At 40.1% G+C, this 12,965-nt stretch overlaps 2 protein-coding genes across 2 annotated transcripts; one reads left to right on the top strand and one right to left on the bottom strand.

Annotated features, from left to right (window-relative positions):
• The first annotated feature begins 654 nt into the window (after window positions 1-654).
• On the top strand, window positions 655-3,675 carry LOC109982294 (leucine-rich repeat-containing protein 10B). The gene is made up of 2 exons (XM_020631448.3): window positions 655-1,075; window positions 1,351-3,675. Exon 2 carries the CDS (start codon window positions 1,599-1,601, stop codon window positions 2,772-2,774), a length of 1,176 nt encoding a protein of 391 aa, XP_020487104.2. The 5' UTR covers window positions 655-1,075; window positions 1,351-1,598; the 3' UTR covers window positions 2,775-3,675.
• A 3,393-nt stretch (window positions 3,676-7,068) lies between these two features.
• On the bottom strand, window positions 7,069-11,434 carry saxo4 (stabilizer of axonemal microtubules 4). The gene is made up of 9 exons (XM_065956642.1): window positions 10,900-11,434; window positions 10,658-10,790; window positions 8,902-9,064; window positions 8,008-8,073; window positions 7,809-7,898; window positions 7,656-7,721; window positions 7,470-7,564; window positions 7,277-7,381; window positions 7,069-7,197 (listed from the first exon to the last, which is right to left on the bottom strand). The coding sequence occupies exons 1-9, from the start codon at window positions 11,006-11,008 to the stop codon at window positions 7,179-7,181; spliced, it is 846 nt and encodes a 281-aa protein (XP_065812714.1). The 5' UTR covers window positions 11,009-11,434; the 3' UTR covers window positions 7,069-7,178.
• Window positions 11,435-12,965: the final 1,531 nt, after the last annotated feature.

The following is a 12,965-nucleotide window of genomic DNA, read 5'->3' as shown; positions in this document are numbered from 1 at the left end:
TCTTTTTTATATCTTCAGGTGTAACAGTTTTTTGGGGGGAAGCTACTTGAGGGTGCATTTTTCTGATCTTCTCACAGGATCTTAAACTGATGACTTCAAAATCAAAATTTAACTAAACTGCCATGAAATTGGAGTGTGAGTATGAAGTTGCATAGTAGACAATAATTCCCAGATCAAGTATTTGAGTAGAAGTGGGCTGTTCAGGTACTTTCCACTGGTGTTTATTTCTGTTTGTCTGCCTTATTTCACTGTTGAACGTTTGAAACTTTCTTGTTGGACTATTATTGGTTCAACGTCACCATCCACCATCACATTGGATGGTGACCTGACTGATTATTCAAAAAAAAAGTTATGATTATAGTTATCATAGCTGAGACATGCAGGACAAATACAGAATGACTCATGGGAAATAGATGTGTGTGTGTGTGTGTGTGTGTGTGTGTGTGTGGATTGTATGTTTGTGTGTATGCTCAATTCTAGGCATTTGAAGGGCAAAACAATTAAATAAATAAATACATTTGCTATCTAAACAGTTGGGGAAGCTTAATGACGAGCACTTGTTTTTAAAACTCGTGTTATTTTTTTTTTCTTACACACACACACACACACACACACACACACACACACACATCACACTGACCATGTGATGTGAATGCCCTCTGCTCCGGTTTCAGAGAAGGGAGGGAGGCAGCAGTTCAATGTAAACCCTGTCATTGATGGAGGAACATCAGGAGACAGACTCACTCATCGGTCCTCGCTGCAGTTTCCTCTAATGTGCACTTTTTTTTCTTTCCTCCGGCGCGCGCGGATCTTAACTCCTCAGTCCTCGGCCTGTGATGGGGGTGCACGTGCGTTAACTAACAGACTGGATTCCACTGTTTTCTTTGCCGCCGGCAGGGTCACCGAGCTGCGCACTCACTGTGGAAATCCTCCCGTCACAGGCTGGCAGAGGGGCAGAGCTAACGGACTCTTTAGTCCTTAAAAGTGCTTCATTTTACCCTTTGCCGGATCACGTGAGCAGGTGGCCTCGAAGCTGCGCGCGACCTCTCAAGCCTCGAGGAAGTTTAAGGAGAGGGTAAGGACTGCAGGAATTCAATTTCAGCTCAAAATTCAGCTGTACTTTGCTGAGCTCAGCTACCGGCAGCACTATTACTATTATTACAATGATTATTACTGCTACTCTTTCTATTATAGCCTATTATAACTACTACTATTATCTCTATTATAGCCTATTATAACTACTACTAGTATCTCTATTATTGCCTTGTTATAACTACTACTATTATTACTATGATTATTACTGCTACTGTTTCTATTATAACTACTGCTATTATCACTATTACTCCACAGTTGCTTACTTTCTTCCGGAGTTTTCCGATGGACCGGTTAATGAAGGGGTGAACGGACACCTGACAAAAAGCTGTGACATGGCCGCCAGAGTTTTGATTGGCTCGCACCATGATGCTTTGCAGCACCGGAGGGATCAGCCCAACACCAGCATCAGCTGCGAGGCTGAGCGTTAACTTGTCACAGATACTACCTCATCAAATGACTCTGTCCTGATGCACTGAGGACTCAGCGGCTGCAGGCCACACAGCATGGGCAACTCCTCCAGCAAGCAAGATGAAGAAGAGGAAGGAGAGGAGGGGGGGAAGGATGGCGAGGACGCAGAGATTACAGCGAAGAAGAAGAAGAGGAAGGAAGAGGAGGAGGAAGTGGAGGCAGAGCTTCCAGTGGGAGTGGAGGAGATGTTTGAGAGTGGAGATCCCGTGCTGGACTTGAGCTATCGTAAGTTTAAGCGCCTACCTGCGCGTGTTTGTGGACTGATGCATCTGGAGAAGCTGTATGCGTGCGGAAACAGTCTGCGCACTCTGCCCGAGAACATCTCAAAGCTGAAGGGTCTGCGGATCCTTGCCCTCGACTTTAACAAGATGGAGGATGTCCCTCAGGCCGTCTGCCAGCTCACTAACCTCACCCGCCTCTACTTGGGCAGCAATCGTCTCATGAGTCTCCCGACTGAGCTGAAGAACCTGCAGAGTCTGCGCTGTCTGTGGGTGGAGAGCAACTACTTTCAGAGGTTTCCCCTGGAGCTGTACGACCTGCCCAACCTTAAGTCTCTGCAAATAGGGGACAACCGGCTGAAGACCCTGCCACCTGACCTCTGGCGGATGGCAGCTTTGAGGGGATTATGGCTGTACGGGAACCGCTTTGATACCTTCCCCAGGGTCCTGCTGCGCATGGAACATTTGGAGATACTCGATTTGGACCGCAACAAGATTTCAGAGTTTCCCAGCCTGAAGCGATTAAAAGCTCTCCGCCTCTTCTCCTACGACCACAACCCCGTGGACGAACCTCCTAAAGTGGACGATGAGGTGCTCGTGGTCGGGGAAGGTGCCGCTGAGTTCTTGGAGGCACGTGAAGCCAGGAGGGAGAGGCTACGGAAGGCCGCGGAGCTGGAGGCCGAAGAGTCGGCTCTGGCAGGAGAAGAGCCGGTGATTCACGGCATTCTTAAGAACAGCGGCTCAAAACAAGCAGCCAACGAAGCCGCGCTGAATTCAGAAGGCGCGGATGTTCAAAACGAAGGAACAAATGGGGAAGACGGGGAGATGTTCCCTGAGTACGACGGTGTGGAACTTGAATACGATGAGGAGGGGGTTGAATATGAGACAGAGGAGTTTATATGTGAGGGAGAGGGGCTCGAGTATGAAGGAGATCAGCTGGAGTACGACAGGGCTCAGATGGACTATGAGTACGAACATGAAGAGACAAGATGAAGGGGCGTAAAAAAGCCCCAAATACAACCAGACTCAGACACTCTGCAGGCAGGTGGAGGTGGATGACTCTCAATCCACACAAAGTGAAGTCGATTGTGGGACTCTCTTAGCTGTGCTGCTAATTCTCAATTTTAATGTAAACTGTGAAAAGTAGATTTACGACACCTTAAAAGACAGCGAGTGTGACATCTCAATCAACTCAAAATAAGCACATCAGAGCAGGACTCAGGTGGAGTGTGTTTGTGTGTGTGTGTGTGTGTGTGTGTGTGTGTGTGTGTGTGTGTGTGTGCGTGTGTGCAATGTGTTAGGCTCTTTTAAAATGAGTGTTTCTGAGTGTGTGCTGGTACACAAGTCAAGGGCTGCCATCCTTGTTTTATCTTTATGGCGTTTTCTTCAAATCACAAGTTTATTATTTCATTCACTTGGAAAATTAACCAGCTATTGTTGTTTTAATTTTATAAGAGATAAAAAATGCTATTTCAGCATACTTACTTGGCATCTTTACAATCATAGGACTAATATAAGCCATAAAATGTCATATCAAGGAGAACTAATTGTAACCAGGCTGAATTTCAATCACTGTTCTATGAATCCTCCCCCACCACAGTCTCGCTTGTTTTGGGGTGAATTATGGGAAAAGTTTCCCATAATTCTTTGAAAAACATTATTTACTCTTGTATAAATATTGCATTATATCAGGAATAGTTTTAAGGATATAAATTGTAAATGAATGGATAATCATGAGAAGAAAAATCTTTTTCTATCTTGGGATGACCTGTGATCTTGAGATAACTGCTTGAAAAAATGAGCTGCAAGTAAGGCTGTTCTTGACTTTAGTACACAAGAGACTATGTCTTCCAACAATAAATACATACTCAGCTGATGAAGCTGGTGTCAATCATTTACTGGAAAAGATGTCTTTATTTCTAACCAGTGAGAGCACCAGCTTGTGTTGAAGCACAGTAGTATTTCCACTCATCGGGGCCAGTGTCTGTTTTATGTGCCCGCCAGTGCACCTCGACTCATCTCTATTTTTATAAGCCGAGCCTGCAAGTGCATGTAAATGTGTGTATTGGATTTAGATTTACGAAATATTTATGACACGCCAAACACAAGCCCCCAGCCCTTGTCAGTGTTGTGTAAGCAGTCCTGCGGGCGTCAGTGCCAAGAAAGAGAAGGAGACAAGCAGGATTATTAGAGGAATGAATAGCTGGGGTGCCTCACCATAAAAGGTTTGTCCACAGTTAGCCTCTAAATATCAAATATACTCAATAAAGCATATTTCTTCTATTAAACTAAAAACCTGAAGCCACCTGTAGATCAGAGACTCAGATCCATTCTGGCCTGTGTATACTTCTTTAGTCGGTGACGGCACCTTTCTTACCACTGTCTCCAAAATTAAGCAGGATGGCCCTTGTTCTCCTCTCATCTCCCCACTAATTATTCATGAGGGGCTTGTATGTAATCTAATCCTCGTTCCCTCCACGTACCTTTTTCTCACATCACATTGAAAGAGTGAAATATTTATCCCAGTGCTGAAATATTGATGCCTGTTCTCATGTGTCGGCACATTACGACTGCAGTGTCTGTGCTGTGCAAACGGAGCAGAGTAAGACTGTTGCTTTTTTTTAAACATCTAAAAGTGAAATACAATCCCCATGGTTATATGCCTATAAACCCTTGCATGTGTGTGAGGGTTGGGTGTCGTGTCTCGGCCAGATGCAATGAGTATTTGTTTTTACTTTTTACTACAATTCTTTATACTATCATTTGAAATCACAAGGTGATTATTTGTTATTTCAAGAAAAAAAACAGCCATATTTCACCTGGTTGTATAAAATCAACTTATTCATGGCTTCTTCAGGCTTTCATATTTGTAGTATGTGTCTATTTTTTTTATTTTCTCAGCATCTTAGCTGATGGACTTACAACTGGTCAAAGCAGTGAAATTTTGGTTTTTCTGATGTTTGATCAACAAGCTAACACCTATAGACATTTTAAAAAAGCTGTGGCTAGCTAATGCTGGTAATTTAACATGCTCACCTCGACACTGATTACATGCAGTCGTTCAACTGCAAGACGCTTCCCATTTTTTTGCAAAAGGGCTCAGCCTAATCCCCTCTGCTTTTGATAGATTAAAATAAAGCACATGCCCCAAGATACTGTCTGATATGAAACCCAAACCACCATCCTTTCCTAGACAAAGTACTTTGAGTACTAACTGGAGGTTAGAGGAAGGAGAAGACATCCTTTATTAAACCCCAAGGGGAAATTAAGCTTTTTATACTCAACATGTTACACTCACATAGACCAGAATGGCCACCACACATGTACAACAGGATGATATGGATATGCACTAGGGCTGTCAAATGATAAAAACGTGTTAATTGCCATTTATCTCAACATAGTTAATTGCAATGAATCACAGTTTTAATTGCATTTTTGAATGCAATGAAATTCCATTATTAGCATTAAAAAATAAAAATGTATTATTGTGCTGTCTAAAGCTGAGAGAACTTCACTTGCCATTTAAATTCAACCATGCCTTTATTTTGAAATAAAGTAAGGACCCTCTCGTAGATTGAGGGAGTTAACTTAACCGTTGACAAAATGAACTCATTAACGATCAAAATTAAATAAAAACAGCTAATAGTATTGGTAAAAAAAAGTGAAATGTTTGATGTCATAAGGTTGATGTTTCATTTGACTCGTCAGCTGAGCTGTCTGAGTTTTTAAAAGTGAAATGAGACATTCGAAGATGCAGCAGTGTCATTCTTTTCCATCGCTGTGACTACAGGGAGACACTATAGGCTCGTCCACGGTGACCCTTAAGGGTCGTAATAGCATGCGATCACAATTTTAAAAAAAAATGCATTCATTTCAGACCTTTATTAATCCGAATTAACTAGTTAACACTGACAGCCCTTATATGCACTCAGATGTCAGAGTGAGGGGCTGCACACAACTGAACGCCAAAGAAGTCAGGGGTCAGGTCCTTTGCTCAAGGCCACCTGGGCAGGGAAAAGAACTGGCACCTCTCCAGCGACCAGTCCCTTATTCCATACATCAGTCCAATCCATGATTTAGACCAGAAACCCTCAGACTAAGCTTGTGCCACCCCGGTCATGTTAGTTTTCTGTTGAGGATTTTATTTTGCTTAGAAAGATACAGTGGCTGCTAACTAAACATGATCTACCATCTGAACTTTGCAGAGCCTCTCTGGGATTTTATGTATCTATAGTTGGTGTTGGTTGTTAATTTTACTCTAAATGGGACCATAGGTTACAACATGACTATTAATACTTTATTGAAGAGGACTTGCAACTTCCATTTGAAACCAAAAAACAATTAGGAGAACTTTTCCCACAATGAAAAATCAACTGAGAACAAGGGTAATTTTTTAATCTGGTGGCATGCCTTCATTTTTGCAAGCAACATAATTACCCCCTGCTGGCCAAATGAAAGAATGCAGGTGGAAGGAACGTTTGCAATGGCTTCACTTTTGATCCAAAGAGGCTACATACATACACTTCCTGTATGTACATTTTAAACTGTTTTTTTGGGGGGTTTTTTTAGCAAAAAGACACCTTTGAAAAGAACCATCCAGTAAAGTAAAGGGATATACAAACCCACAGACCATCAACACTAACATTAGTATTGCAGGAGATGAAATCATTTTAATGTCCAGCCCAAAGAGACATCTGTGCATACATTTAAACACGATCTATTATCTTTTCTTTTGCAGAGCTCCCCTGTGATTTTGTGTATCTCTTGTTTTTACACAGTCTTGTGTTTATTTGACTTGAGTTGATCATTTAAAATCACCATCGTGTCTGAGTTGGCCCACAGCAGGGGGATACTATTGAGCTTCATTACAGACATGATATGCTTTTTGAAACCTGCCTCCTCGCTCTGCTCTCTGCTGCATCTTAAATTTTTGTGGGTGGCAAAACAGTCTGACACACCACAGACGACACTGAGAATCAGCGCGGCACTCAGTCTTAGTGTTATTATTCTGCTCATTAGTTTACACTCCTCTCATTCTCTGTATGTCAGAGACAGTGGGGCGGTCAAAAAACAATGCATAATCTCCTTCACTCCCTCTTTGGCTTTCACGTGACGCACTGTACACCACTGTCTGACAGGACGCTTTCATCACACACAAAGGGGACTTCACACAGAGATGAAAATTACACGTTCTTTGACAGGATTATTTTTAAAACAACACAGACGGGGGAGTGAGGATTTCAGGATTTGATTATAAGAAAATGAATGCTAAAAAAATTCAGACTCACACAGCAACAGCTTTTTTTTGTGCCAATGACTGCTCTTTTATATTAAAGTGTCAAAACAAAATGATTGTGAAGAGTGGTTATATAGATGCTATCATATTTCTGTGAACATCTAGCCCATAAAGATGAACCTGTGAAAAAGAGAAGACTTGTGTAAGTCAAACAGATATATGCACAATAAGACTTTATGCATGTGTGTTGTTTGTGTACCTGTCCATGCCTTGACGATTGTAGCCATTGTCCATTTTTGTGCTCATTATACCTGCTTGAGCATTGCCAGGTTTAAACTTTTCATAAACAGCAGGATGACAGAACCTGAAAAAGTAATGTTTTTCCAATATTTTTAAGCTTATCAGGTGCTGTTATCCCAGATAGATATTATCTAAAAGAGTGAAACACTTACCTGCTTTCATAATGAGTGGTGAATTGTGAACAATCGAAAGGTGTTTTAGGGAAAGCCTGACTGTTGGAAGCATTGGAAAGAAATCCTGTGAGCTCCTGGAAAACACAACAACAGAGTAAAAACAAAACTCAACAGTACTCAACAGGGTTCTGCAAACACTTAAAAATCTAAGGTCAAGTATATCACCTTTTTTCCAATGGTCTTCTTAGTTGGTGCTTCACTTTTAGTCTTGAATGGTGACAGGCGGGAGGTCTAGAAGAGGAGACAGAAAGATGCAAGAGGAAAATAATTATTATTTAAATATAATTTAGCTGACTGGGAGGGGGGGTCAGTACTCACTGGGTCACATGCCAGGGGAGCGATGGCCCCTCGAGTGAATCCTGATTCCTGACAAGAGCGGCCGCACAGGCCTGGTATGGCCTCATTGTCCTCATGAACAAACATAGGAAAACATTACCTTGTGTTTTACGTTCATGTTAATAGTTTAAAACCTTTTTGCTATAAAAATTCAGAACTTCAAACAAAACTGTGGGTCAACCTGCAGAAAGGACGGACTGATGAAGTCACTTTTCATCACAGAGCTGTGACTTTGGTGAGGTTCAACCTGGACATCAAGACAAAAACATGACAGTAGACATAACATAGGGATTTAAAAAAAACATTTATAGCTACCAGAATTATTATAGATGGGAATAGAGACTAAAAATTGTATTTCATTTAGGTCTGGATATCAATAAATAATTCTGAAGAGGAATACTGAATTCCTCAGTGTAAATATAAAATGTGATCTTTTGTAGCCAGATTGGAAAAAAAGACTGTATTTGTGTTAAATTAAATTATATGAGGAGGGGGAGTGACATTGTAACTGAATACTTCCTTTTACATGATTGAGATAAAATAAACTAGAAAACAATGTATCAAAGTAAGAACTCTATGTTGTCTGTATCACTTTAAAGGTTCTAATATTTGTATGTTTTGAAATATTTCAAATGATACCAGGCCCATATTTCTTACCTAAATGATTGTACAAGAATGACTTCTTACAATACTTGCCATCGAGATTTTTCTGGGTTGTCGATCTTTTTCCCTGGTGAATCCACTTTCTGATTTTGGACCAACATTCACATGTTTCTGGGAAACTGGTGTAGATGCAACATCATAAACACATTATTTTCAGATAAAATCATGAATAATATGAAAAAATATATTTTATGATGTTTTTTTTTTTTTTTAAATCTTCTTTGCCCTGTTTTTAAACTCAAAACTCAACTCAAGTTGTATTACCTGTTGGAGTAAATGGCGCATATGTCCTTTGGTATTCTGTCTGAAAAGACACACAGAGGAGGCAGAGAATGAGAAAGTGACTTGTCAGAGTTCGACGCTTCTCATTATCTCCAATGTGCTTTTGTGTTTTTGCATTATTCTGACATGCCTTCTCCTCCAAGATGGCCGTTTGGGGAGGACATGTCAGCTGATGGAAGCCGCTCGCTTTACATTTGTTGAGCAGGTTTGGCAAAGAACCAGAACAAGCAGGCTGCATGTGAGGCTGGAAGTGCTGTTTGGTCTGAGACGTGAAGTTATCAGACAACATGAATCTGTAGACAAGAACGAAACAAATGTATCCGCTCAAAGGTTTTAAAAAAAATCCAAACACCAAAGAAAATATGCCACAGTGTCTAAATGCTCGATTGCTTCACAAATATGCTGGATTTAGAGACTCTAAAGGTATCTAGCCCCATAGCTTCAACTTGTCATACAGACTGTCAACCACAGTCTTACCCATAGCAGACATTTTGACTTCATTGTAAAAAAAAACAAACAAACAAAACAGTAAAACAAAACTTGTTTCACTTAAGATTTGCACAGAAAGCTGAGAATGGAAAGCTAAAAAGCTTTAACTGTGTTTACCAGGTAATATTTTGTGATCTCAGTTCAACTGATTACTAAGAAATTGAAAGACTATAATTAGGGAGGACAAAAGCTTTAATTTTAAATCAACAACATATATAGCAATATAGCCTAACCATTAGCTTCTTTGGACAATGACTGAATATTATTCTACTACTTTCTGTAAACAGCTTTAGGCGTTAACGACTTGCCATTCAGCCGTCAGCTAGCTAACAGCCAAGGTCAATTATTTTTACTTATGATTTACTACCACTGGTGTCTGGCACCCCATCCCTCAGGCCCATGGTGGTCCTAGCCCTGAGGAGTGTGTGTGTGTGTGTGTGTGTGTGTGGGGGGGGTCCTTTATTTTTATGCATGGAAGGTGGCAACTGTAGCTGAAAGTACCAACAATACAGTATCAAACTGTTTTGGTTACTTTGAGCTACTTCTATCCTACAGTTATATTGAATGTTAACTTAAGCTGTGTATGTTTACAACATTGTAGCATCGGTCGTGAAATTGTTCTATTACAGAAAATTCCTACCTTAAACTCTGAGGAAACAGATGAACAAAATGGTAAACAGTAAGTGAGGAGCGAGTATCTCAGCAGAGGCTCAATGTTATTCAGCCATTATTATCATTAGTCATTTACTGCTGGGGTTTTTCTTCCTGTGACCCGTCAGAATAACTTCAGTGAAAAAGTAACCTCACTTAATTCCCTGCTGAGGTTTAATTACCAAAATTAACTGAGTACACCTCAGTGGGTGTGAAGGTCATTTAAAAACTGGGAAAATAAAATAAAAATAAAATAATTGGCTGCAAAGGCAGATGCTGTAAAGAAGATATCGGATTATTTGTGATTTCACTAAACACTAACACCCACCACACACATGTAACCTATACCGACACAGGTGATTTTAGCCGTGATGTCTGTTTAGTCATTGTTGACAGATTACTCTCCTGTGACAATTAACACTCTTGTCTTGTTATTTTCTTTTCACAGAGGCTGCAGTGGAGTCGTCAAAAATTAGTCCTACAGTCGAGTTCATTTCATGCTGAACGATATACTGAAATGGAGTAATGAAGACTCTTTTTAGCATTTCAAGATTTCAACCAGTTTAAGATTGCAGCCATAGAGATTTTTTTACTCGTCTCATGAGCCCAAAAGAAAATTACTTTTTTTTTTACACCTGACTAAATCGCACTGAGCAGTTTATTTGAAACCACGTTTTAGGCCAACTACAAAAAATGTATTAAAAAAATATATAGCAGAGCATATAGAGCACGATTATGACACTTACCCCATGTGAGGGTTGTCAATGAGGTCCAAACTGGGCTTGTAGTAAATGGCAGGTCTGTTGTTTGCTGTGAAACCTGAGCTGCTGGAATGTCCGAGGTGAGAAGTGAAGTTCTCCATGCTGGCCTCTAAGACAGCTTTTAAAAAATAAGACATAATAATCTGAATCATTATTTGAGTTAAACAGGTAGCTCTGTTGATGCTGAGACTTTTAAGAAGCCCTCCTCTGAAATGATGCATTCTCACCTTTGTAACCATAAAAGTCCCTGTAAGAGGTGCTGTTGTCACTTGTTAGTTGTCCTCTGCTGCCTGTTGCTGCGACAGTCGGCATGACTATCCTTCCCTGTTCATCCATCTGAGACTGCTGTAATGGAAACCCCTTCTGACAACAGTGATGGATAGAAAAATCCTAGGGCATGTGCACAGAGCTGTATCCCCAGATAAAAGCAGCAAAAGTGGTGTTACTTCTTAGATTATAGGATTGATGACATCCAACAGAACTCGAAACTCTTTTAGAAAAAGGGATCACAGAGTTTGTTGAAAATAAGTGCTCCCTTATCAAAGACTGACAGAGGAGAAGAGATGTGACCGCACTGCAGTAGAGTTATATTCCTATTTACAACATGTAAACATTTAAAAGCAAATGAAAAGCATCATACCTGCAGCTCCAGGTTATTAGTTCACCTCTGTTTCGTCATCGTTTGTAGGTAAACAAATCTGTTGCTAGGAGATACAGCATGTCACATGACCTCATTTGTTTTAAATGTGTTTTCTTTTAACACTTTTCAACCTTTTGCTGATTAACACTATTGTGTATATATAACTGGATATAGGGATTAAGGTATGTTTAAGTGTGGTGTCCCTTTCGGTTCAGTAGGTTTTTATGTTAAAGTTTGTGATTGTAGCTCATGGCGTTCTTTGCGGCAGAAGGAGGAAGTTTGAACCCTTCGTCAGCACTTCTCTGGTAACTCTCACACATTCTCCTCAGCGGTTGGTATTCAGGGGTTGGTAATAGATCCATCATTCTGTACCAAAACTAGGAGTTCTTGGGTTTCTGTGACCGTAACTAGAATAAGATCCACCTAATGTGTAATCGATGTGTCACTTGAATTGAGTCCTAAAAGCAAATGAATGTTTTTTTTTTAACCCAATCATAATGAAAAATACATTTACAAAGACAGTTAAAGTGCTCGACAGTATTTACATGTTACCGTAAAGAGTTGAAGTTGTAGTGGACTTCTTCATGATCCTCTTAAAAAGATCTTCTGCTTTGACCTACATTATACTGTGATATAAAAAAAACCATTAGGTTATTAAATGATGAAACAGCAGGGGTCACATTTGGAGCATAATGGCCACATGGTGTTTACTGCATATTACTGTAATTCAAACATGGATAAGAACTTGATTCATTATTACAGTGAAGTGCCTGTTAGATACACATTTTGTTGTAGAAGCAAAGTAGTAACGTCTCTGCACATATCGTGTACTATAGCTCAATGTATATTTCATCCCTATAATGTTAAACATTCGTTATGATATACACAGCTTCCTATACACAATGCTCGTTTCATTTGATTGATCTCATTAGAGTCTTCTATTTTATTTATGAATCATAAACATAAAGGGTGAGATATACTGTGAAGCTTGGTCAACCTTTTTTGATGAACATTTCAGATTTTTGGATGTATAAAATACTAATTATTCAACTTGAGTTCATGTCTATATAATGTGAACTTCCTTGCCTGGACGATTTTTGAATCCTTAACAATGCAGGTAACACACGTGTCCACTGGATGGCAGTGTGATGCCACTGTGACTCTGACTTCAGTCTAGCTCTGAACCAATGTATAAGCTTATGTAAAAATGATGGATAGCTGGAAATTTGCATCACATCATGATAAAAAAAAAATGTCCATCCGAGACAGGGACATATCTCCCAACGCTGTTAGGAAAGCGTCTGAACGCCATCTACACCCATAAATCGACATAATCACCTCAATTTCATCCCCCTTCCTTGAGTATTTAGGACAGTCTGAGCTTGCCATTTTTCCTGGACAAACACAACAGCTCATATGCCACCAATTTAAGATTTCATTTGTTTCAAGTAGAATTGTGAATCCTATTTTTGACTTCTTCAAACACAGCATGAACACTGTGAACACAGTGTGATTTCCTTCACTGTTTAAGCACAAAGAAGGACTAGCTGGAGATTTTCCACAACTATCTTTGTATCCTTTAATTCTCACTTCCCATTGCTTATCTTTTCATCACATATCCTTGGACTCACACTGCATCTTCACCTCTGTCAC

This window comes from Labrus bergylta, chromosome 7, assembly GCF_963930695.1.
Source record: "Labrus bergylta chromosome 7, fLabBer1.1, whole genome shotgun sequence".
NCBI classification, from domain to species: Eukaryota; Metazoa; Chordata; class Actinopteri; order Labriformes; family Labridae; genus Labrus; species Labrus bergylta.
The sequence above is the reverse complement of the archived record's forward strand: the minus strand, read 5'-3'. Positions and strand labels throughout refer to the sequence as shown.